At 36.4% G+C, this 24,191-nt stretch overlaps 1 protein-coding gene across 1 annotated transcript; it reads right to left on the reverse strand.

Moving 5' to 3' along the window:
- Positions 1–22,323: 22,323 nt before the first annotated feature.
- Positions 22,324–23,928, reverse strand: LOC131039097 (F-box/kelch-repeat protein At3g27150). Its single transcript, XM_057971750.1, has one exon. It carries the CDS (start codon positions 23,585–23,587, stop codon positions 22,616–22,618), a length of 972 nt encoding a protein of 323 aa, XP_057827733.1. The 5' UTR covers positions 23,588–23,928; the 3' UTR covers positions 22,324–22,615.
- Positions 23,929–24,191: the final 263 nt, after the last annotated feature.

Genomic DNA, 24,191 nt, shown 5'->3' on the forward strand with positions numbered 1-24,191 from the left:
AACTCATAGCTGACAATGAGAGAGGGTAGGTGAGATAAATAATAAATAGATAAATAAATGGGTAGGAAAAATAAACAATAATAAATAATCCCATTAACCAATAAATAAAATAGAAAGGGCTAATATAAAATAAATAAATCAAATGCCCAATAAATGTTAAACCACAAAATAATATAAATAAATAATTAAACAAGCAATTAAATAATAATATCTTCATAACCACAACTCCCAAGAGGGCCAATCATAACAAGGGGTAAGTAAAAAAATAATAACAAATAAATAAATAGATAGATAATAAACAATAAAGCAAATAAATAAATAAAATAATAAATAATTAAATAAGTAACAAATAACCCAACAATAAATAAATGGATAAATAAATAATTAAATGTACGGGTACATATAAATGCTCCAACCCATATTAATTTAAACTCAATGCCATTAATATCTCCCACATATGCATAAAATATAATAGTAAATAAATAATATTTCATGCATAATTATAAATGTCAAATATTATGATCCACAAAATAACATTAATAAATAATAACCTTTGATAATTAAATCGACAATTATATTTAAATATTAATGTCATCTACTAATTTAATTTAATATTAATAAATTATATAAACCAATTAATTAATTTATAATTTAATTAATAATCACACATTAATATTAAATATTTATATCAACTATTTATTTAATTTTTTTATTATAAACTATGTCAATCCATAATTTTAATTTAACATTATTAAACTATATAAATAAATTAGTTAATTAATAATTTAATTAATAAATAATCATAATACTACAAAGCAATCCAACATAGAATAACTCAATAAACCACTTGACACTAGGGTAAGTGCACCAAGATGGTGAACAAAAAGGGGGGTATAAGTAAACCTAAACTTCAAAGAGATATTTGAAGGTCACACACTCAAAACTAGGAGTTGAGAAAAGAATAATAATTGTAGTACTCTGAATCTAGTTTCTAAACTACTAATTTTTTAAAAAATTGGATAAGATTAAGAGGGTCAAACCTCTCTCGCACGAAAAACTGTTCCTAATTTAAAAAAAAAAACATAACATAGCTATTTTTCGTGCGCTGCACAAAATATATAGTTAGATTTAGTATTTTGCAAAACCTTATGGTAGGATGATAGGTAAGATTGAGATATAGAAGTTGTGTATTTTTTTGGAATTTTTCATTGAGTATTTTTTTTTATGATTTTTTGAAGTGACCGCATCCTGAAAATTTGGTACATGTTCGTGCACTGGGCATAACTTGCATCAAAATAATCGAAAATGAAAACTTATTTTTTTTAAAAATTGTATAGAATCTAGTGTAGAAAAATAATATGTAATTTATTTTAAATTTAGTCAAGTATATCAAAAGTTATTAAAAAAAATGGTAGACGTATGTCTGTGAGGACTGACAGGGCACTGGTAAAGAAAATTAAAGTTTACTATGCTAACGTTGTCCAAAAATAGAAAAATTTATATGGTAAGAAAGCTGAGAAGACGTGTGAGATTATGGTGGTAATTTTAGAGATACCCACTTGATCATTTGTAAACCTGATGATGATGAAGTCGAGAAATCATGTTGGAAGATGAAAAAACGTGTAAATGGACAAAAATGGAGGGAAAATGGGCTTGCAAGCCTTAGGGTCATTTTCCAACCCTCTTACCAAGCCAAAACCCGCACGGGTTTTGATGTGCAAGATAACCCGCTCGGGTTTTGAAAAACAAAAAGTACCTTTCATAGTTCTACATAACCCGTACGGGTTATGTAGAACTAAAACCATCATTTTGAGTTTCACAAAACCCATACGGTTATGAAAAAAATCATTTTGAGTTTCACAAAACCTGTACGGGTTATGAAAACCATCATTTTGAGTTTCACAAAACCCGTACGGGTTATGAAGACATCAAAATGTATGCTTGTAAACTTAGCATTTACTACACATATGTATAGACATACATATATAATATGTGTTTATGTATGTATATATGCATATCTATAGTTATATATACATATATTTATATAGATATATGTATATATGTTTGTATACATGCATGTCCCTCTTCTTTTTCTCTCTCTCATCTTCCTTCCCCCATCACTGTCTCTATCGATTCTGAGCCCTAATTATCCTCCTTGAGTTCTATCTCATCTCTCTCCCCCTCACACTTATCTCTCCGCCGAGTCTCTCACCCTCTTCTACTTCTCGTTCTCTCTACCTCATGTCTCTCACCTTCTCCTCCTTCTCCTACTCTCTCTCTCTCTCTCTCTCTCTCTCTCTCCCTCTCTTAATCCTATTCTCACCCTCTCTCCCTTCTCTTTCTTTCCCTATCTCTCTCCCTCTCTTCCTATCCCCTTCTCTCTTTGTCTCTAACTCTCTCTCCCTCCCCCTCTCCTTATCCTATTCTATGCCTCTTCCTACCCCCTTCTCTCTCTCTCTCTCTCTCTCTCAATCTTATTCTCACCCTCTCTCCCTTCTCTTTCTTTACCTATCTCTCTCCCTCTCTTCCTATCTCCTCTCTCTCCCTCCCCCCCCCCCTCTCTCTCCACTTCCTCTTTGGATCCTAGTTCTACATAACCCATACGGGTTATGCAGAACTAAGGCCAAAACTTCTAGTTTTGCATAACCAGTACGGGTTATGATAAATTGTTCCTCAAAACTCGTACGGGTTTTAAGGAACTTGTTTTTTAATTATTAAATATAATGTAATTTTATTTTTTTTAATTTTTTTTGGCTAGGCTTGGTGTTACCAAGCCTAGCACGTTTTTGAATTTCATAGAACACACACAGGTTATGAAAAATTTCAATTTTTTTTTGCATATGGCCACTTTTTTGTTCACCATCTTGGTGCACTTATCCGCTAAACAACAACTCACACCAAGACTCTAAACTGACAAGGGTAATCAACTTAAACCTAGAGTGTAGAAGAAGTCAGGTGGACTCGATGTCTGGTACCTGCAAACCTATCACCACCAATACATATACAACAACATATGCAATATATATAACGTAAATACACAGGCAAGTGAAGAGAATCACAACATCATATTGTACTCACAATGAGTGACATGACATTATCTCTATCACGAATACACTTAGAAAACAGTCACGACAATCAAGCACTATCATAAACATCATCGTATCCAATATAATCATAAATTAGGGTTAGTACATAGTTAGATACCATCAAATCATCGTAAAGTAAACTAAGCTATATCAATATGATCTATTAATGCACAAAAGACAAGATGAATTAGGGAGGGGCACTACAGTTTTCACATCCATTTGCTCAACCTCTAAATCATAAGCAGCGACAATAGAAAGTAAAAATCGAATGGATGTCACTTTTGCAACAGGAGAAAATATCTCACCATAATCAACACCCTCAACTTGAGAGTAACCTTTTGCAACCAACCTTGCTTTATATTTCTCAATTCTTCCATTTGCAACCAACAGGCTTCTGTCCTTCAGGCAATGGTACAAGATCACATGTATCATTCTTTTTCAAATCTATCATTTCTTGTTCCATAGTAATCTTTCAAGATTCTACATCATTCACACCTAATGCCTCTTCTACAGATCTAGGTTCATCCACATTAGTATTCAAAGCAAAAATACATTTCCAATCATTAGTTAAATACCTTTCAGGTGGTTGTCTATGTCTTGTAGACCTTCGAACAAGCTGAGTTGGAGGTTCTTCCTCCTCTTCTGAAGATTAAGAGCTAGATGAGCTCTCCTCAACTTCTTGCCTATCAAGGGGTCTTGATTCAACTCTCTCAGACGTAGAAGATAATTGAATCACAACTTTCTGCTTAGTTTGTTCTGGCTGCAATGTAACAGAAGGAGACTTAATTTCTCTAAAAATAACACTTTTACTATGAATTACCTTTTGTGCAACAGGGTCTCAAATCTTGTATCCTTTCACACCATAACTGTAACCGATGAAGATACATTTCACAGCCTTGATCTTCAACTTTGTTCGCTTCTCCTTTGACACGTGTGCATATGCCTCGCCTAAATGAAAGCTTGTGTCCTGACCATGCTTCCATAGATGTTTTATCAACAAGAGTTGATGTAGGAGACCTGTTAGTCAGGTAGCAAGCAGTGGTAACTTTAGCCCAAAACTTTTGTTTTAGACCAGCACCACTTGCATACTCCTAGCCTTCTCCATCAATGTCATGTTCATTCTTTCTGAAACCTCATTTTGTTGTGAAGAATACAAAGTTGTTTTTTGTTTGTTAATACTACAGTCTTTACATAATCTATCAAAATAATTAGAGCAAAATTCACCACCATTATCAATCCTCAAACATTTTATTTTCTTTCTAGTCTGCAATTCAACCATTGCTTTAAATTCTTTAAATCGACTGAAAACTTTAGATTTACTCTTTAAAAAGTATATCCATATCCTTCTACTAAAATCATCAATAAATGAAATATAATATGTGGATTTTCCAAGGGAAGGAACGTCTACAAGACCAAACACATCAAAATAAATAAGATCCAAAACACCACAAGATTTATGAGAACTCGAGTAAAACTAAACACGGTTTTGTTTTCCATAAATGCAATGCTCACATAAATAAAAGTCAAGATTACAATCATTCAAACCTTCAACTAGGTTTTTTATTTTTCAAGGTCCTTAGACCCTTTTCTCCAATGTGGTCAAGTCTTTGGTGCCATAACATAGTCATCTTTGCAAGTAACTTTGCTTCAGAAGAAAGAACACCCTTAGGTATCCAAAAGCCATGTCCATCCACAGATTTACTTTTTATAGAAGTGTTACTATAGTCAACCGTGTAAGCCTCTAGGGGTAAAAGTACAATGTTGTGTCACACTTTTATAAAAGAAGTGACCAACACAACCAAAATTGTTTAACTTTGACCGCATAAAAGTGACATTTCTAAATTAAATTTCAAAATAATGTAAACTAATCAAATATAGAAATATTAATGAAATTTGTCTATTATTTTAAAAAAAAAAAAATTATAATAATTTGACATTTGTTTTATATATTGAAAGACAGATTTTTTATTGTTGAAAACTAGGGGTTCTAGTCGGTATCACCAAACAAAATAAAAAAAAGAACATATTTTTTGTCAATTTTAATTTTCCAAATAGAGGACATATATATGTAGGGTTAAATTTTATTTTTTTAATTTTGATGTATATTTTTCTCGTAATAATATTTTTAAGTCCAACATAGCTGAATTTGGTAGTTTTCATTCGACGTCACCTTTTGTCTACTAAATTTATGATTATCAAAAATAAAATTATACCCTTTTGGAGAAGATTCTCTCATCTAGTGAAAAATATATTTTTAAATTTTTTTTAATATCATTTAAATTTTTTTTTAAATTTCTAATCAACTTTTTTTTAACTTTAAAAATGTACTCGCAATGTTTAATTAATAAAAAATATTAAAATTAATCAAAATACTAAAAAAATTATATGTCTACATTCGTGACTTTGAGCTCTACAAAAGGGTATTTTGTATTTTTGTAAAAAAATATTCTGCCTAAAAAAAAATTGAGCAGAAGTGAAAAGTTTAAAAAATACAAGCAATATATCTGCCACATGGGTGAGTTTGGTTGAACTATTTTGATTTTTTTTGAAAAATTCTAAGCTCAAGCACTCACAAAAAGCGCCTAAATGGCTTAAAGAGTTCGGTCAAACTCTTGGCACCATTTAGGCACCACACCAATGACATGGGGCTCCACGTGGTAGGGTAGTAGTCCGACCGAACTACCCCCAGTTAGCCCCAAATGCGACACAGATTCATTCTTTTGCCCCTAACTTATACAAAGTGTTGAACTTGACACCTCTAGCAAGCACCCTTAATCATCTTCATCCTGCATCATAAAAGACTACCTGCACACTCGCGTCTATCAGTTTGCTCACAGATAATAAATTTCATTTTAATCTAGGGATATGCAACACACCACTAATCCTTTTTATCCTACCATCAGGAAACCTGATTCTAACTTTACCTCGACCACCAATGTCTAAATGTGAATCATCACCCAAGTACACCTTACCTCCATTAAATTCTTCATATTTAGAAAACTAATCTTTATTGGAAGTCATATGAAAAGATGCACCTAAGTCAATTAACCATGCATCATTACCTGCACGAGTAGCCAAAGATGCAATGAATGTGTCACCATCTTCCTTCTCAGACTCAAAATCAGAATGAACTTCTTCTTTTCTTCTTTGCATTCCTTACGGATGTGACCTATTTTACCGCAATTCCAAGATATAACTTTGGACTTTCCAGGAGATTTTTATCTCCCTTTGGATTTGGACTTAATGCACTTCTCATTCTTCTTGTCTTTTTCCTTAGATCTTCCTCAAACATTTAAGGCTTCCTTAGAATTGATGGATATCTTCCTCTGCATCTCTTCACCAAGTAGGGCACCCACCACATCTTCAGACTTCAAAATAATAGATGTACTACTGATAGCCATAGCAAGAGAATCCCACGAATCATGCAAAGAATAAAGCAAGATCTGACATTTCTCATCTTCGTCCATCTTAACACCAACAGATACCAACTGAGATACCAACATATTAAATGCTTCGAGATGGTCTACAATTTGTCCACCCTCTTCCATCTTCAAGGAATACAGTTTCTTTCTCAAGAAAATCTAATTCAATAAGAATTTCGCTTGATACATTTCACCAAGCTTCGTCCATAACTTATTTGCAGTATTCTCTTTATGGACATTAATAAGAGCACAGCTTGTCAAGCACAATCTGATTAGACCCTTGGCTTTTTGGTCCATAAAATCATACTAAGCAGCCGCAGTAGGATCTTAGGGTCTTGAGACATTCGCATCAACATCCCACAGATCTTCCATCTTCAGCTTCCACATCTCAAAATTACTTTCATTAAATTTCTCCAACTCTATTCTCCTCGATGAACTTGTCATCTGAAAAATTCCTGCAACAAGATAAAAAAGTGTCTTTTGCACAAGCTCCCACTCAAATCTGGATTAGTTCAAAAAACCCAACAACCCACAACTGAAACCATAGGTGATCAAGCTCTAAAACCACTTGTAAAGAAGTTAAGTAGCGAAACAACTTCCTACACTAATCTTGAGAGGGGGGTAATGCAAAACAATTTACAGATTGTTACAACAGTTACAAAAACTTAAAAGAAATAGACAAAATAACATGCATACCACAACACAATGATTTACGTGGGGAAAACCCTTTCGAGAGAAAAACCCCGCACTCTAAAAGCCACCCAATTTATTATTCAGTAATCAACAACAAAATAACAATATACTTGTAGAGAAAGCTCTTCATAGGAGTACCACTAATCATATATTCAACTTCTAAGTAACTCAATAGCCATAAGACTCTTATACACAACCTCTATCTTACACACCAAATATATAGGAGATACAATACAAAAACCGTCAAACAGTATTACAAAACCATGGGCTAAGACCACCTAATAAAGTGGATCCAACCTTATCTCCTATCTAGATGCCCTATGATGTGTCGAAACGCACATCAACACGTGTCCCTCCCTTCTACAACTCATTTACGTGTCCGATGCTCATTTACGTGTCCGATGCATTTTATATTTCCTATTTCAGGAGTACAAACTTCTGAAGACCATAACTTGTGAACCGTATGTCCGATTGACGAATTGTTAGAAGCACTGAAAAGCTCGTGAAGTACTCTATCACCTCGTAAACTGCTACATTGTTCACACCCACTTTTCAGGGAGTTTTGGAGCCTCTAAAGTCCTCAAAATTAAATTTAAACCTTTAATCGCACCCCTCCAAAATAAAAACTTTTATATCTTCAAAACTAGTTGTGTTCTTGAGACAAAAATTTATCAAAATTCTTATTTAGCCAGCCATTTCGTGCTCAAATAAAAACTTACTATAAATAGTAATCTCGTGTAAATGCAAGGTTGAGACACCATTTTTCCCAACAACACCAAAGAAGTACTATTTGAATACAAATATTTAGCCAAGTTAATGGTAAAAATACTAAATCTATAATAATACAAAACTGATAATCTAAGATGATTCTAATCTCAACCTTTTAGATAACATATATATATAAAATACTTTCTAATTTTACACTCGTAAGATTTTATTCATACTCTACCTTACAAGGGAACTGTTTGCCCTCTAGGGTAAACGGTTAAATGCAGAAAGTAAATGCACAGAACATAATGGAAATATCCAGCCTCTATATTAATTCCACAGTCCATGTACAATAAGTGCTTATAACATTACATTTGACACGACTATCATGATCCTACTTCAAAGAAAAGGTACACAATATATTATACCCGAAGGGGTATGACACAACCATCGCGACTCCAACTACCTACCCGTCAGCTAACTAACTGACTGTCGTAACTCATTATTACCAACGACAACATAAACATAATATGACAACATAACATAATGATTATTCCCGGCAACATCATCCCCCCCAAGAAAAGAAGTTGACTCCGACGACTTAATACAAAATAGAGATGAACGACAAAAACTACTGATGTCAGTCGGGCCCGGATCTTATACACTAGTTGCGTCCTTGCCTGAAAACCCTTTTCTGCTACCATCCGATGCTCAAGTGTGGATTTCACCAATATTGTTTCCTTGGCCATCACAGTCCTCCTGTGCCTAACCCAAACTTGTCTGCAAAACACGTTTTTCAGTCTCAGCTTCCACCAACTACTACTCAAATGATACTGTCTCCCTAGCCAATTTGTCCTTGATAGCCACCCATGCTGCTCTCCCGACATCCAACTCCTGGGTACGTTGAACTAAGTCTCACACGACTATTGCCTCCAACCTGGTGGTCAGCTCCTCCTGAGCCCTCTGTGCATCCACCAAGGCAACCTCACATCCAGCCGGGACATACTCCGAGTTCCTCAAAGCGTACCAGTCATGCCTGGAGGTGGCCACAATCCGCTGGCACAAATGCTAGGAGACACCTCAAATCCTCCATCACACTCCCCAAAGGCTAAAAAATGAACTGAATAACTCCCTGGTGTCATACAACTGCACGGACCTGCAATGCCTTCCCTCAAACTCTGTTTGTTCCCAACCTCCAAATCCGTCTCCCTCTACGACTTATGGCTTCCCCGCCAATGCTTAGCTGCAGGCTTCTTTCTCACAATACGGACAACCACAACACTCCCCGTGGTCTTCTGTAGCTCAAAATAAACTGGGGGTCTGGGGGCAACGCCCCCAGTGGGGTCGAGGGGCAGCGGCCCTCGCGGGGTCTGGGGCAGCGCCCCAGCGAGGTCGAGGGGCAGCGCCCCTGCGGGGTCCGCCAACACCAATTTACAACCCTCAGAACCATACGAAAGTCCATGGTGCACAACATTTCTGTGATATTTTAAGATGCCAAAAACCCTTCTTTTCCACTCTGAATTTCTAGTGTCCTAGCTTCAAACTCCAGCGAATCATTTTAAATCTGGTCGTCGTCATTTTTTTTTTTAGGCACTATAATGTCCCTAATGGCACCCCAGCCATACAACCTCCCTGTACGGTCAACAACAGCATTGGCACCTCTGATCATGCGGCCACCTTCCCGTGCGGCCTGCACCCCTCCACCATATGACGGACCATGACGACGGAGCGGTTGCGCAGCTGTGCGGCTTTGTGTGGCTATGCAGCTTCGCGCTGTGCGACTGCGGGCTACGCGCTGTGTGGCTGTTTGACACGTGAGTGTGCGGGCGGGTGAGTTGTGCGGCTGCGGGCTGCGTGTTGTGCGGCTTTGTAGTTGCGGGTGCCACCGTACGGTGTTACCACCGCCGGTGGCCCACCGCATGGTGGTCACCGTCGGTGTTACCACCGCACGGTGGTCCCATCGTAGGTCCGTCCCTTCCTTTTTTAAAAAAAAAAATTGACTGTACAGTCGCTGTCATAAGATTGTACGGTTTTTTTTCAAATTTTTTTTAAAAAAATAAATTTTTGATCGTACGGTCGCCTGTCATACGACCGTACGTTTTTTCTTTCTTTCTTCCAACCGTACAGTCATCTGCCGTACGACCCCGTACGGTGGTGTTTTTTTTTCACAATTTTTTTTTCTGTCGTGCAATTAACTGTCTTGTACGACCGTATGATGTTTTTTTTTTTTTTTAAAAGTTGTCTAGAGAGTCTTCGGCTCGAGTCCCCTGTCTCTGGGATCGCTCTTCATCCTTCTCGGTTTTCCTCACCCAAAAGTCTCCTACTTTTGTCCCGTGCCTCTCGAGTCGCTTGCCCGACCTCTTAGGTCCCCTTCCATCCTCTCGGGTCCCCCTTCGGGCTCTCGGGTGTCCGTCCGGCCTCTCAGGTCCCCTGCGCGCTTCGCGTGGTAGGGTTTCAATTTGGGCCCGTTGGTGGCAAGTCTATTTTCAATGGCCATCGGAAGACCTGGAACCACAAATTCTACAGGGACCACGATCTCCTTCCCATACATAAGAAGAAGAAGGATAATAAAGATTTTGAAGACTGCGGTCTTCCATACAGGGTTCCAATCGTGGCCAACACTCTTCGGATTATCTACGTCGCCAGGGTTTGGGGCGTCTCCCTTCCAATATTCTTTGTATTCCGACAGGTACACCTCTGTTGGTTGCTCTGGTTCCTCTACTTCGAGCCTATAGCTTTGGAACATTTCGTAATCCTCCATTTGCTAGTGGAAGAGCCCGTTAAGTGAGCATACCTCATCTTCAGAACATCCCTCCAATTCGAGCACCCCTTCACTGTTTGGCTCCATCGCGTTCTTGTCCTTGCTTTCATCAGGACCCCCTTCCCCTTTATTAGAGTCCTTTGAGTCCGAGTCTGAAGAGGCGAGCTCTTTGCCGACATCTTGGGTGTGTAGGTCAATGGTATATTTCCGCCCTCCCTTCTCTATGGAAAGTGTATTTTTCTTCCAGTTGTGGTTTACCCTTGTGTTGATCAACCACGCTCTTCCCAAGATGGCGTCATAGCCTTTCTTCTTCGAGAGAATAACCATGAAATCTAATAAGAATGGTTGTGTACCAATTGTCACTTGCTGGGCCATCAACAAGCCGAGTGGCTTAATGCCATGTTGGTCCGCTCCCACCAGGTTGAATGTGGGTGGCCATAGGGTGGGCTTCCCCAGCCGCTTCCATGTTTCTTCTGGTAGTACATTCACCCCAGATCCCCCATCCACAATGGTGTCCTTCAGAGTGGTCCCACGGATACCCATTTCTACCACAGCTGGGTGTCTGCCACTGCTCAAGGCTAGTAACATCGGGTCAGTCGAAGGGCTGACGGAAACCTCCACCTGTGGTGTACTCTTCGAAGCGGTGGCGGGAACCCCTACCTGTGGTGCACTCGACGATGCGGTGGCGGGAACCCCTACCTGTGGTGCACTCAACGATGCGGTGGCGAGAACCCCTACCTGTGGTGTACTCGATAATGCGGTGCTTTGCACATTGGTGAGGATGGCAGTCCTCAATTGTGGCATAGAGTCTAGAAGGTCTTTTACCTTTATCAGCACCTCTATCTGCAAGATTTGCCCAATGATGTTATTTTTCGCTTCCATACGGGATGATGTACTCGCCACCTCGTTGTCTCATCATTCGGTCATCATCTCACGTTCAATATTGGCCTTTGCCTTCCGTAATCTCTCCTTCTCTGTACGGGGGTCAGGATAAGTGGCTTTTTTCATCTGGGCGCGGGTGATCGCCAATACTTCTTTCTCACCAGTCTTCTCAGCCTTCTCAATGTTGAGGACATTAACCCCTACCTGCGGGCAATTTGCGTCCTCATGGTCGCCTGGCCCACACCAACGACAGAGGTGCTAAGGGGTGGCTTCCTTCATGCAATCACGGGCGAAGTGCCCCCACTGATTACAGGCCCTACATTGGATAATTGGCCGACCCTTGGCGTCATACTGGATACAGCTTCCGTTATTGGTATTGTTGCTATTCCTTCCACCGTCGCGTCTGTTGTCCCAGTATCCTCCAGATGATGTCGTTGTGTTAGTATGTTGGCCGATACCCGCTGGTGCGGATGTTGTGGCCCGTTCCGTGAACAACACCTAGTTCATTTGAGTACCTCGAGTTTTCATGTTGTATGGGCACTCCTTGGTGGAGTGTCCCATCACTTGGCAAATCTCGCAGAATGCCTTCTTTTGGCAAGTACCCTTTGTGTGCCCTTCCTCTTTGCACTCAGTGCACCATATGTCCCCTTTGTTCTGACCAGTGCTTCTCATTATTTTGAATTCCTTTCTCATTCGCTCCATGTCTTTCTGGAGCGCTTGCACCCGTTTGCCAGCCTCGTCATTGCTGCTGCTTTCCTGTGAAGAGTCATCGTCCTCGAATGAGGATTTATAACTCTTCTTCTTTAATGTTTTGTGTTTGCTCTCCAGGTCCATCGCCCTATTATAAGCGTCGTCATATGACGTCGGGGGTACAATTTTCATCTTCCTCCGTAGGGAGGATTTCAACCCTTCAACGAACCATCGTTTCTTCAATCCATCTGCGGGTTGGCTTTCCATTTTACCCAAGAGTTCTTTCAACCTCTGACTGTATGCCCGTACTGTCTCCCTGGTACCTTGTTTGGTACTGTATATCTCCGTTACAATTTCATTGTCATCACGGAGCAACCGAAACTCCCCCGTGAATTCCTTTTGTAGATTGGCCCACGTGGCCACTTTTTGCTTGTCCACATCGGAGTACCAATCTATGGCAACTCCTCGTAACGTGGTTGGGAATTGTTATACCCAGTCATCCTGGTCTGTTACTCCGTTGGCGGACCAAATGGTTTCACATGTACGGTAGTGCCGTAAGGGGTCTTCCTTGCCCTCCCCTGTGAACTTTGGCAATTTTTGTTTACTCGCCATCCCACCGCTGGGTCTCGCTCCTCTAATTCCTTGTGTGCTTGTACCTGGCGATCCTCCGCCTCCTGCAACTGAACCTCCACTCGTGGGTCCTCCAAAAAAATTTGCTGACACCGAACCAAACAAATTGCCTCCTGTACGATACCCTTGTGCTCCCTCGGCACCTTCGGTCATACCGTCACCTTTCGTTGTCTCCCTCCGGTTGGTTGTCTCCCTTTGGTTGTCCTCTGAAATGGACAAATTCTTTAGCAAGTCTCTGGTAGTGTCGATCAGGTTTAGACTTCGCCTTGTTTGTTCCACCAACTCTTCGCGACTTCTTACCCTACGGTGGTATTCTGGCGAACTATAGAGTTCTCCTTCGGCACCCTCTGTGACTCCTTCTAGCAGCCCTACAACAGTGTAGACAGTGTAGTTCTCTCCGTCTATCTCTGCCTCCGCAACCTCCGTGACACCTCCTGGGTTCCCTTCGGGCAACCCCTCAGTCGATCGTCCCTTGGCAAGCTGCCTTAGCCTACGCCTTCGTTCTATCTGTTGTCTGAGATTCAACGCGGTTTGTGCCACTTCCCATTCGTCACTCTGTATCTTTTTATTTTTGTCCTTATTTAGTCTATTGGGCATAAGTCACTTCCATACACAGCAAACACACGCCATGTACACAAAAAAACTTTTATTATTTTTATTTTTATTTTGCCTTTCGGCCACAATTTATATCAGCAGTGTGTCGGGATTATTACAAGGTTCAATTTCCTCCTGGCCTGGCGCCATCTCGTTCCGTTACCTATTGGCTGTTCTCTTCGTAGCGTTGCAGGATTTGTTGTCGTCGCTCTTCCTGGGCAATCTCCTCCAGGCGGGCTTGTTGTGCCAGCGATGCTTGTGCAAGCAACCGGGGGAGGTGGTTCATCAACCGGTTTACTGCCGGGCTACTTGGAGCAAAATTGAAAATTCTCGCGTTGTTGTGTCTTCTCCTGTGTAAAGTTCTGTTCGGGCGTCGTCGGCCTCTGGGTTTATTTCACCAACGGGTAGGCCCATTGTGTCTGTGCACCATCCGTGTCTTCCATTCCCGAGTACGTCTAGGCAACGGCGCCAAATGTTTGCCCTCTAGGGTAAATGGTTAAATGCAGAAAGTAAATGCACAGAACATAATGGAAATATACTAAATAACCAGCCTCTGTATTAATTCCGCAGTCCATGTACAATAAGTGCTTATAACATTACATTTGACACGACTATCATGATCCTACTTCAAAGAAAAGGTACACAATATATAATACCCGAAGGGGTATGACACAACCGTCGCGACTCCAACTACCTACCCATCGGCTAACTAACTGACTGTCGTAACTCATTATTACCAACGACAACATAAACATAATATGACAACATAACATAATGATTATTCCCGGCAACATCATCCCTTTACCCCCATAGATAATAGAATAATAATAGAATAATTACAAGGATATGAACTCGTCTCAACTAAAATAAGTTTATGTACAACAAAATTTATGTACCAAGTTCATCCATAATAATCTATTTCAAGAGTTCTTTGAGTTTATAAGAACCTCATATATGTTAGCTTTTAATCATCAAGTGTTAAATTATCTCCAATTACTTTTATGTTATTCTTGTTCTATTTTCTCTTGTTTTAACAAAATGTGTACACATACAAACTTATGCTCCTCATATCACTAATCATATGAAATAATTTTAATACCAATCTTAGACAACTCTTTCAATATTACCTATATTTTATATTTGTATACATATATGTATGTATGCATGCATGTTGTGCATGTTTTTATTACGCCGAGAGGCGTAACCTACAATGGCATCATATAGGGGTCATCAGACTTGTCGGTGTAAGAAAAAAGAAATGATCCATATTCCTGTCAGTTACAAACACATCACAATTATAAAGGATTACAGAAATGTAGCCAACTGGAAAATTAACACATTGCAGTTCAAAAGTCATTGATGTTTGCATAACATTGCCATTTAAAACTCTTCACCATTTATTCTACCCTCACCGTTTCCGCACAAACTCTTCAACTTCTTGTGTGATGCGATGTTTTCCATGAAGACATATGCCTTTTTTTAATTAGAAAAACAGAGTGAAGTGACCATTAGATTTACTTCCTTATATTGCTCTTACTTTCCATAAAGTTTCCCTTAAATTTCATAGGTACTTATATGGAGGGCCTAAATTAAAATAAGGAACTTAATGCATGATAAATTTAAACGTTTAAGGAAATTTCCATATAGGGCTCCACGTATTCCACTTGAAGACTTAAATATAATTCATTTGCCTTATAACAGTTTTTAAAAGCATAACATTTGATATAAATTTCTTTTAATTATATTTTGAGTTTTAAAGATAATTCCGATAGTTTCAAACGCATGACAATTAACGCATCCAAGAGGAGAAGCATTTTTCTTTATAAGCGATTCCTCTTACATTTTTGTTTGGTTCGTGAAGAGATCCTGAGCTGAAGAATTGGTGCTGCCACAGCTTTGGAAGTTCAAGCTACAGGAATTTCTTATGCATATCATCTTTGGTTTGCAACAGCAAACCCCTGAAAACCACCGAAAGGGATTTCCCTTTGTAGCAGGACAGTAAGATTCTATCACATTTCATCGGTTTCATAGGTAAGCCCTGCAACATTTAGTATTTATCTTTTGATCATTTTGTTGCGGTCAAAACAATTTTTGACTAGAATTTTTTTCTATTTTAGCGGTAATAACAATAACAATTTGTGACTGAAATTTGGTTGATTTTTTTTTTTTTTTCAAAATTTTGTTAAAGATTTTTTTTAGATTTCAGAGTATTTTACTGTGATTCTCTATACTGTAGCAGATTCAATATTTATTTAGAGATTTATTTTTATACAATTGTATAAACATGTTTCCAGCTCTAAAACCACCACCATATGATTCCTTGTAATTTTTACTGCTTGGACTTTGGATTCAGTAGTAAGTTCAAATATACATCTGTGAAATTCTGAATGTTGATAAGGAAGCATTGTGGGTTTTTTAAAAGTAGTATCAAGTGGGGATTCAACTTCGGGAGTACTGTAAACTCTTATGCACTCAGATGCCACTGCATCTGATGATGCAATTGACAATTGCTCTTCATTTATGTTAAACTATGACTGTAAATGTTGATCTTTTGCATTTATACTAAGCTCAGACTCTGAATATTTATTTTTACTGTGATTCTCTATGGGTTAATTTCTTAAATGATGTAGCATAGCATTCTGCAAAACCTCAATAGCATATCTATGTCTACCATAAATGGCATAGGTCTTGGCATAGAGATAATAGCCGTTGTAGATTATCTCAATTACTTTTTCTCTCTTGGTCATATATAAAGATGTATTTTCTCCATCTCCTGCATAAGGAAAAATGATCCACATGTATTGGTTTTCGATAGCATAACAGAGAAAACAGACCAATGCACAAATAGAAAACACACAACTTGGGTAGAAAATGATCGACATAGATTTCTGAGAGCACAATGATTAAATTAGACATCTGATAAGATAAAACCTATTGAGGCTAAAGAAATGGTGTTTGTAGTCATATGTAAATGTGATATGCTAATAATGTTTTTAATCATTTTTCTTTAATCAATTTATCAATAGAAAATATTTAAAGCTACAATACATTGAAATAGATATTAGCAATTATAATGAATTCAAGTTTATTTTATTCTACAATTAAAAATGCAACTTTCGATATTCTATGAGTTATTTCCTTCTAAAAACATAAACATGCTTTTGAAGAACTGTTTTCATCTTGGAATGGTGTCTTACAAGAAAGTTTCTATATTTATTGTGCCTTTTAATAATGGATATGGATAACAATTCTATATTATTTTAAGAATAGTATAGCTGAATTGATTGACACCATTGCTTTGATAAATAAATAAATAAAGAATCTTAATTTTCAATTTAGAAAAATTAAAAAAAAAATCTATGTTTGATTTAATTTTAAACATAAAATATAATCTTTCTAAATTCAAAAAAATCAAAGTTATATGCATACATGTAGATATATAATGTTTCTAAATTCAAAAAATCAAAATTACATGCATGCACAAATATTTTTAAAATAATATATATTTTTTTATTTCCAATTTAGTCAAATACAAAATTATTTATACATTTCTATTATAAATAAAATATAATGTTTCTAAATTTAAAAAAATCAAAATTTCGCACACAAATATTTCAAAACAATTTTGTATTTTATATCACATTTTCTCTCTTTATAGATTATATAATTTTTCATATCAATGTCATTTTTGTATTGATATTTTATTTATCTCTTAGTTAATTTTATACTATTTTATTATATTTTAATAAAGTTTGAAATTTATTTGTATTTGAATTCCAAAAATTAAAAAAATTCATCCTTTTTAACTTACATTTTATAATGACATTTTTTTATTCCACAAGACATTTAGCATATGGTTGTGTTAACATAGTGTTTATACAATATATATGTTCTATACATTATTAAATGAAATGGTACCCTCAAGCTAAACCAAAATGAACTTTAAAATTAACTATAAATTACAAAAATTTGAAATAGTAAACCTAATTGAATATGAATCCAAGTCAAACTAGCATGCTAATGCTAAATCATAAGAATGCCTAAAACAATTCATTACCATTTATAATCTAAAGGTCATCACTTTCATTAATTAAGCTAGAACCATGGTTTCTTTTGTAGGGTTGAATTAAAACCTCAATGATGTGCCACAAATCAAATTCCAAAAGAAATACTTTTATATTAGTAAACTAAAAGCTAAATAGGGCTAGAGTTAATGATATGTTAAATATAATCTTGGATCAAAATAATAAGACCAAATCATTTAAACCCTAAGGCTTATTACTGGATCCAAATAAATTTAAAGCTAATTTATAATATGTTAAAAACTATAATTTTAATCTTATCATTGGACCAAAATAATAAGACCAAATCATGTAAATCATAATGATAATCCTACCCCTAACACTAAACCCTAATCCTAACAAAAAACCTAACCCTCGCCATAATATTAAACCCTAACCTTAACCATTTTCCTAACCATAAATCTAAACCCTAACCATTATCGTAACCCTACCCCTAATCCTACCCATGATGTAAACCCTGAACCTCCCAATAATACTCACTAAAATCCTTATGCTAACCCTAATCATAATCCACCCCTAATCCTAACCTTGATATAAACCCTAACCATAATTCTAACCCTAACCATAACCCTCACCATAATATTACACCATAATCCTAACCATACCCCTATCCCTAACCCTAAGGTGTACCATGATATAAACGCTAATCCTACCAATAATTCTAACCATAACCCTAAACCATAAACATAATTGTTATAGTAACCCTAACCTCAATCTTGAACAAAACATCGTAATTTTTATTCTATCTCTAATTTCAATATTATCTATAACCCTAACCTTAAGCCTAACCTAATAATAACCTTAAATCTAACTATATCTAGATAACCAAAAACCTAATCTGGAACTCCATTAGCAAACCAAATAATATACATATATTGGTTTGAAATGTAATCCTAATTGAATTTTACTCCAAAGCCATAACCTGATTGAACTCTAATCATAATTTAACCCTAAACCTAATTTCATTGAATAATAACCCTAATTCTAACCTAAATTGAAATATAATACTAATCCTAACTACAATTAAACCCATATCATAATCAATCCTTGACCTTGACAATATCTAGGCAATCTATACCTAATTGAACCCTACCAATAACCTAATCTTACCATTATTGAAACCTAACCCTAAGATAACCCTAAGCTTAATTATAAACATATAGTTAAGAATTCTACAACTTGAACCCTAATCTAACCATAATTAAACACTAACGCTAATCCTAAATATAATAAAACCCTTTCCACAATCAAACCCTGAGTCTAATTAACTATAACCTTAACCCTTAACCCTAATCCTTCTAATTGAATGTTAACCCTAAACTCAACTCTATTTGTAGATTTGAACCTTAATATGAGTGTAACTGAACCCTATTCTAACCCTAACCCTATTATAAACCTAACACTAATCCTAACCTGAACCAAACTCTTATAGCTATCATCACTTACTATCTTTAATTACAATCTTATCCCTAACTCTAACCCTATTCCTAATTATAATTCTAACCCTAACTCTAACCCTGTTTTTTATTATAATCATTGATTATAATCTTTAACCATAACCTTAATTGTAATCACTAAGAATAACCCCAATACTAACCCTAACCTTAACCCTAGAGCTAATCCTAATTATCATCTTAACCGTAACCCTAACCCTAATTATAATTACAACCCTAACCCTAACCCTAATTTTAAACCTATCCCTTATTCTAACCCTAACCCTAACCCTAATTCTAACTCTAACCCTAATTATAATCCTAACCATAACCCTAACCCTAATTATAGTTGTAATCCTAACCCTAACCCTAACCCTAACCCTAACCCTAGTTGTAATCCTAACCCTAACCCTAATTTTAATTATAATCACTAATTACAATCTTTAATACTAACCCTAATTATAATCACTAAGACTAGACCTAACCCTAATCCAAACCCTAATTATAATGATAACCATAACCATAACCCTAACCCTAATTATAATTATAATCCTAACCCTAACCCTAATTTTTATTACAACCTTTAACCCTAACCCTAATTATAAGTGTAACCCTAACCCTAATTCTAACCCTAACCCCCATCCTAACCATAACCCTAAACCCTAACCCTAACAAAAATACTTAGCCCTAACCCTAAAACCTAATTCGAACCCTAATCCTAACCCTAACCCTAAACCTATCCCTAACCCTAACCCAAACCATAACCCTAACTGTATCCTTAATCTCAAACCCTAACCATAATCCCTACCCTAACCCTAAGCCTAAACCTATCTCTAACCATGATGTCAATAATTACCCTAACCCAAATCTAAACACTAACCTTAACCCTGATCCTAGCTTGATGTAAACCCTAACCCTAGCCATAATCCTTACTATGACTCTAACCCTAAGCCTAACCATAATCTTAAACCTAACCTTAACGCCAACTATGATGTAAATGATAAACTTAAGAATAACCTTTATCATAATCCTAACCCTAACCCTAATCCTAACTCTAACCTAACTATAATCGTAAACCTTAACCCCTAACAATAATCTTTCCCTAAACTTAACCCTAACCCAAATTGAACTTTTATTCTAATCTATTTCTAACCTTAATCCATCCCAAACCTTAATCCTAATTGAACTTTAATACTAATTTAACCCTAACCTTAATGTAATTGAACCATAACCGTAATTATAACCCTCTTTGATGTAAACCCTAAACATATTAATTGTAATCCTGACACTAAACCCTAAACATAAACTTAAGTTCCTTAACACTAAACCTTAACCCTAACCATAATCAAACATAACTATAAACCAAATCCTAATCCTAATGATACCCCAAGTTCTAATTCTAACCCTAACCCTAACTTTGATGTAAGCCCTAAACATAATTATAATCCTGACTTGACCATAAATTTAACCCTAATATTAAACTACATAACCCTAACCCTAACCCTAACCATAATCCTAATTGTAATCCTAAACCCTAACATTAACCATAATCCTAAACGAAAACAAAACCCTAACGTTGATGTTAACCCTAACCATGATATAAAACCTAACCATTATCATAACCCTAACGATAAACCCTAACCCTAATCATTAACCTAACCCAAACCATGATGTAAACCTTAACCCTAATGCTAGACATAACCATAATACTCCAATTAAATAAAGTTTTATATTAACATTAAATGAAGTTTAATATATCTTAGATTTTAGTATTTCACATGTCTCTACGTAATAATATATTTTAATAAAAAGACACAATATAATTACTATTTATTTATTTTTGCGCGACTGCCACTAGCACATATACCTTAAATTTTAATTTAATCTATATAAAATTCGAGAGTTTCCTATAAATAGAACAAAAATATTATCAAAGTTTACTTTCCTATACAATTCATTTTGTTAAGCATGACAAGTAGTCAATTTTGCTTCTTCGACAATTTGGTAGAATAAACTTATTATTTATCATAGTCAACCACTAACTATTTGTTTTCTTAGACATGTCTATTACTTACATTAAAAAATGACAAAAAATCAAAAAACATTACAAGTTGAATTTGCAACATAAAAGTCATTTCAATCATCTTCCATTAAAGAAATATATTCAATCACTTCCATTCAACTTCAAAACATGGATCAAATATTGATTAGACTATGCAAGTGATAGCCAATTTTTTTAGATTACAATAGAATGTTGTTTTTAAAAACTATGATTATTTTTCATCTTAAGTTGCATAATAATTTGATTGGAGATTCTATTAGTTATTTTACCACATATTAAGAAAGTTAGATGTGTATGGAATGGATACTCTTATCCAAAAATAAATAAAATGCAATGACCATGAATCAACTCCAACAAATTCAAAACCAGATTCAACAACTTTGAAACAACAATTGTACAAAATCAGCTCCAACTAGACATGTATTTAAAAGTTATCATAAAAAATTATGACTGTAGCTAATCTGACTCCTGAAAAGGACGGCCTCAATCAAAATCGAAGATATGAAAAAGACTGTTCTGGAAAAAAAAATAAAAAAATCACGAGTGGCGATCTCAAAGTCACGGATGACACGTATGCAGAATAATTGTACCGCGGGATTCGGTGTCATTATCCATCAAAATCTCCTAAAAACAATACGCGGATTTGAATCACTGTCTGGAGGGAAAATGGAGAATTAATCCACCCTAAAAATCCACAGGAATAATTTCAGAGAAAAAAATACTTGAAAATAGACTGCAACCGATCTTAAGATAAAATGAAAACAAATGGATACATCTCAGTGGCCAATCTTTTGATATCCCTGATGTCAGATGAAAATAAGAATTTGTTTAAATTCCTTAAAAGAAATTTCATCATAATCCTCTGGTTTTAATTGTAAAGCCTGTTCTGTTTTCTTTACGGTCTCAAGCTGAGCATCTTAAATGTCCAATGTATTGAATTGCGTGCGCTCAGTACCAGACGCTAACCTATCCTACGGAAAGGATTAAAAGAAGGAATAACAAAATTAAATGAAACGATCACGCAGCGCATTTTTTGCAAAGAAGATAACGACAAGGATTCAGTTTACCCGTAACAAAAATTCCATTGTGTACTTGAAAAAACAAAAAAATGGCTTTTCATGCAAAGCTTTGCCGTTGGATCTTATAATCTGCAACGATAAAACGTCTGAGATTTAAATTTTTTTACAATTCCATGCATTTTAGCGAAAGATGTGGTTTTCTGTTTAATATTCATAGATTTGCTAAAAAAAATTAATACGAAAACTTCTTTCCAGCTTCGATTTTCAGAATAGAAATATTTCTGTAAATTGATAACAGAAAGCTGAAAAACAGATAAACAGATCCACCACCCCAAATGTTTAACTAAATAGAATCTCAAAAATAGCCAAAAATTCCAAGCTCTCTAAAGTTTCATTAATTTTTGGTAACATCTAAAACCCTTAGCCAGCTAAATCATCTACTATTTACATAAATGCCTATTTTCTGGGACAGGAAAAGCATCACAATGATTAGCTTGCACTGAATTAAAAGCTGGACTGGACGATAGACGAATACTGAGCTCCCCACTGGTTGTTAGGCATTGACAATGGCCGCAGCCCATGTGGAAGGGCACAACACAGATACTTCTGTTATCTCAGGTATAAGCGGTGTAATTTCTCCCTCGTCCGGATATGCGTCATGCATCAGAACAATCACACCTTTCCCCAATACCAGAAATCGCACTTCCTTATCTACGGCACATTTACAATGACGAGGAACTTCGGAATCCAGCATACCATAAACCCTTTTCCATTTCAAACTGTGCTTGTCCAGATTCGACACAATTAAAAACGAAGGCTTCCTTTTCGTCACCCGAGGCACATCCGGCGATTGTTCTACCATGTAAATCTCATTATCTTTTGTGACTGCAAATTTGTTGAGAGTCATGGGAGGAAATTTCTTAAGAGCCTTGCGCAGCCATGAATCCTTTTGCCATGCGTTTTTCACAGGGCAATATGAAAAATATTTAAGCGGATCCTTAGCGCCTCCATCTCTCACCCAACCTCGAACAAACAGCTTACCGAGATAAACAAAGAAGATGTCTATCACCATGGAAACCGGCATTTCTGAAACCGCCCACAATTCTTTCGTTTCGAAATCGTAGACGTCGGTTTCCTTAAGGTAGCCACTGGCGGATCCTCCAAAACCACCTGCTATGTAAAGGCGGTTTCCGATCACACCCCATGCAAAGCGGCTTCTCTTAACCATCATGTTTGGTCCGCGCAACCACTCTTTCGTCTCCGTGTTGAAGATGTGCACGCTGTCTGTGGCTACTCCGTTGGCCGGAGAACGGCCACCGAGAATCAGTACCAGAGATCCGTGAGAAACGCAGGCATGCTCCTTCAGGAAGATGTTTTCGTTAACAGAGGGGTTTGTGAAAACAATTTTTGTTTTCTGCCCAGAAATTAAATCGATCTGCATGCATTCCAGGTTTGAAGGGGAGATAGATGAATTGGGTAGAAGGAAAAGAGAAGGGTTTATGTCAGGGTTAGGGTTTGCCGCCATTGTTTGAACACAAAATCAACAGGCAGCCCCTTTTTTCATATGAAATGGAAGGCTGGAAGATGGAATGTGAAAGTGTCGTTATAATTGTCGACTTTTTCTACCCCGTCTTTTAGATTTCAATAATTGCAGTGAAGCGATTTTAAGGAAAAAATGGGGTTTCTTCCTTTTAATAGACTCTGAGATTATGGTTCCGGATTTGGCGGAGCTGCCCCTACTTACAATGACGGTTATGCAATATATCCACTAACAAAAGGTCACAAATGTTCTTGATAAGTTCAAATCTCACAAAAGGGGTAAGGTATGGATGCTTCGTCGTGCAGTATGTACTTTCCCACCAGAAATGCAAGGTAGTCTCTTACTGCTTAACCCATTTCTAGACCCATACATAGATGGTTGACATCGTGGACTATAAAAACCTCTTTCCTTTCCTTTTTCTAATTCTGATTTGTTATTATTACATATAATATAATATTATTATAATTAAATTTATATAACTATTTTACAATTTAAATTTATTTAATATTTTTTATATTTTATAATATGTTAAATCATTTTGTATAATTATTTCAATATTTAAATCTTATTTTTAATACTATTATATTAA

Source organism: Cryptomeria japonica, chromosome 10 (assembly GCF_030272615.1).
Source record: "Cryptomeria japonica chromosome 10, Sugi_1.0, whole genome shotgun sequence".
NCBI classification, from domain to species: domain Eukaryota; kingdom Viridiplantae; phylum Streptophyta; class Pinopsida; order Cupressales; family Cupressaceae; genus Cryptomeria; species Cryptomeria japonica.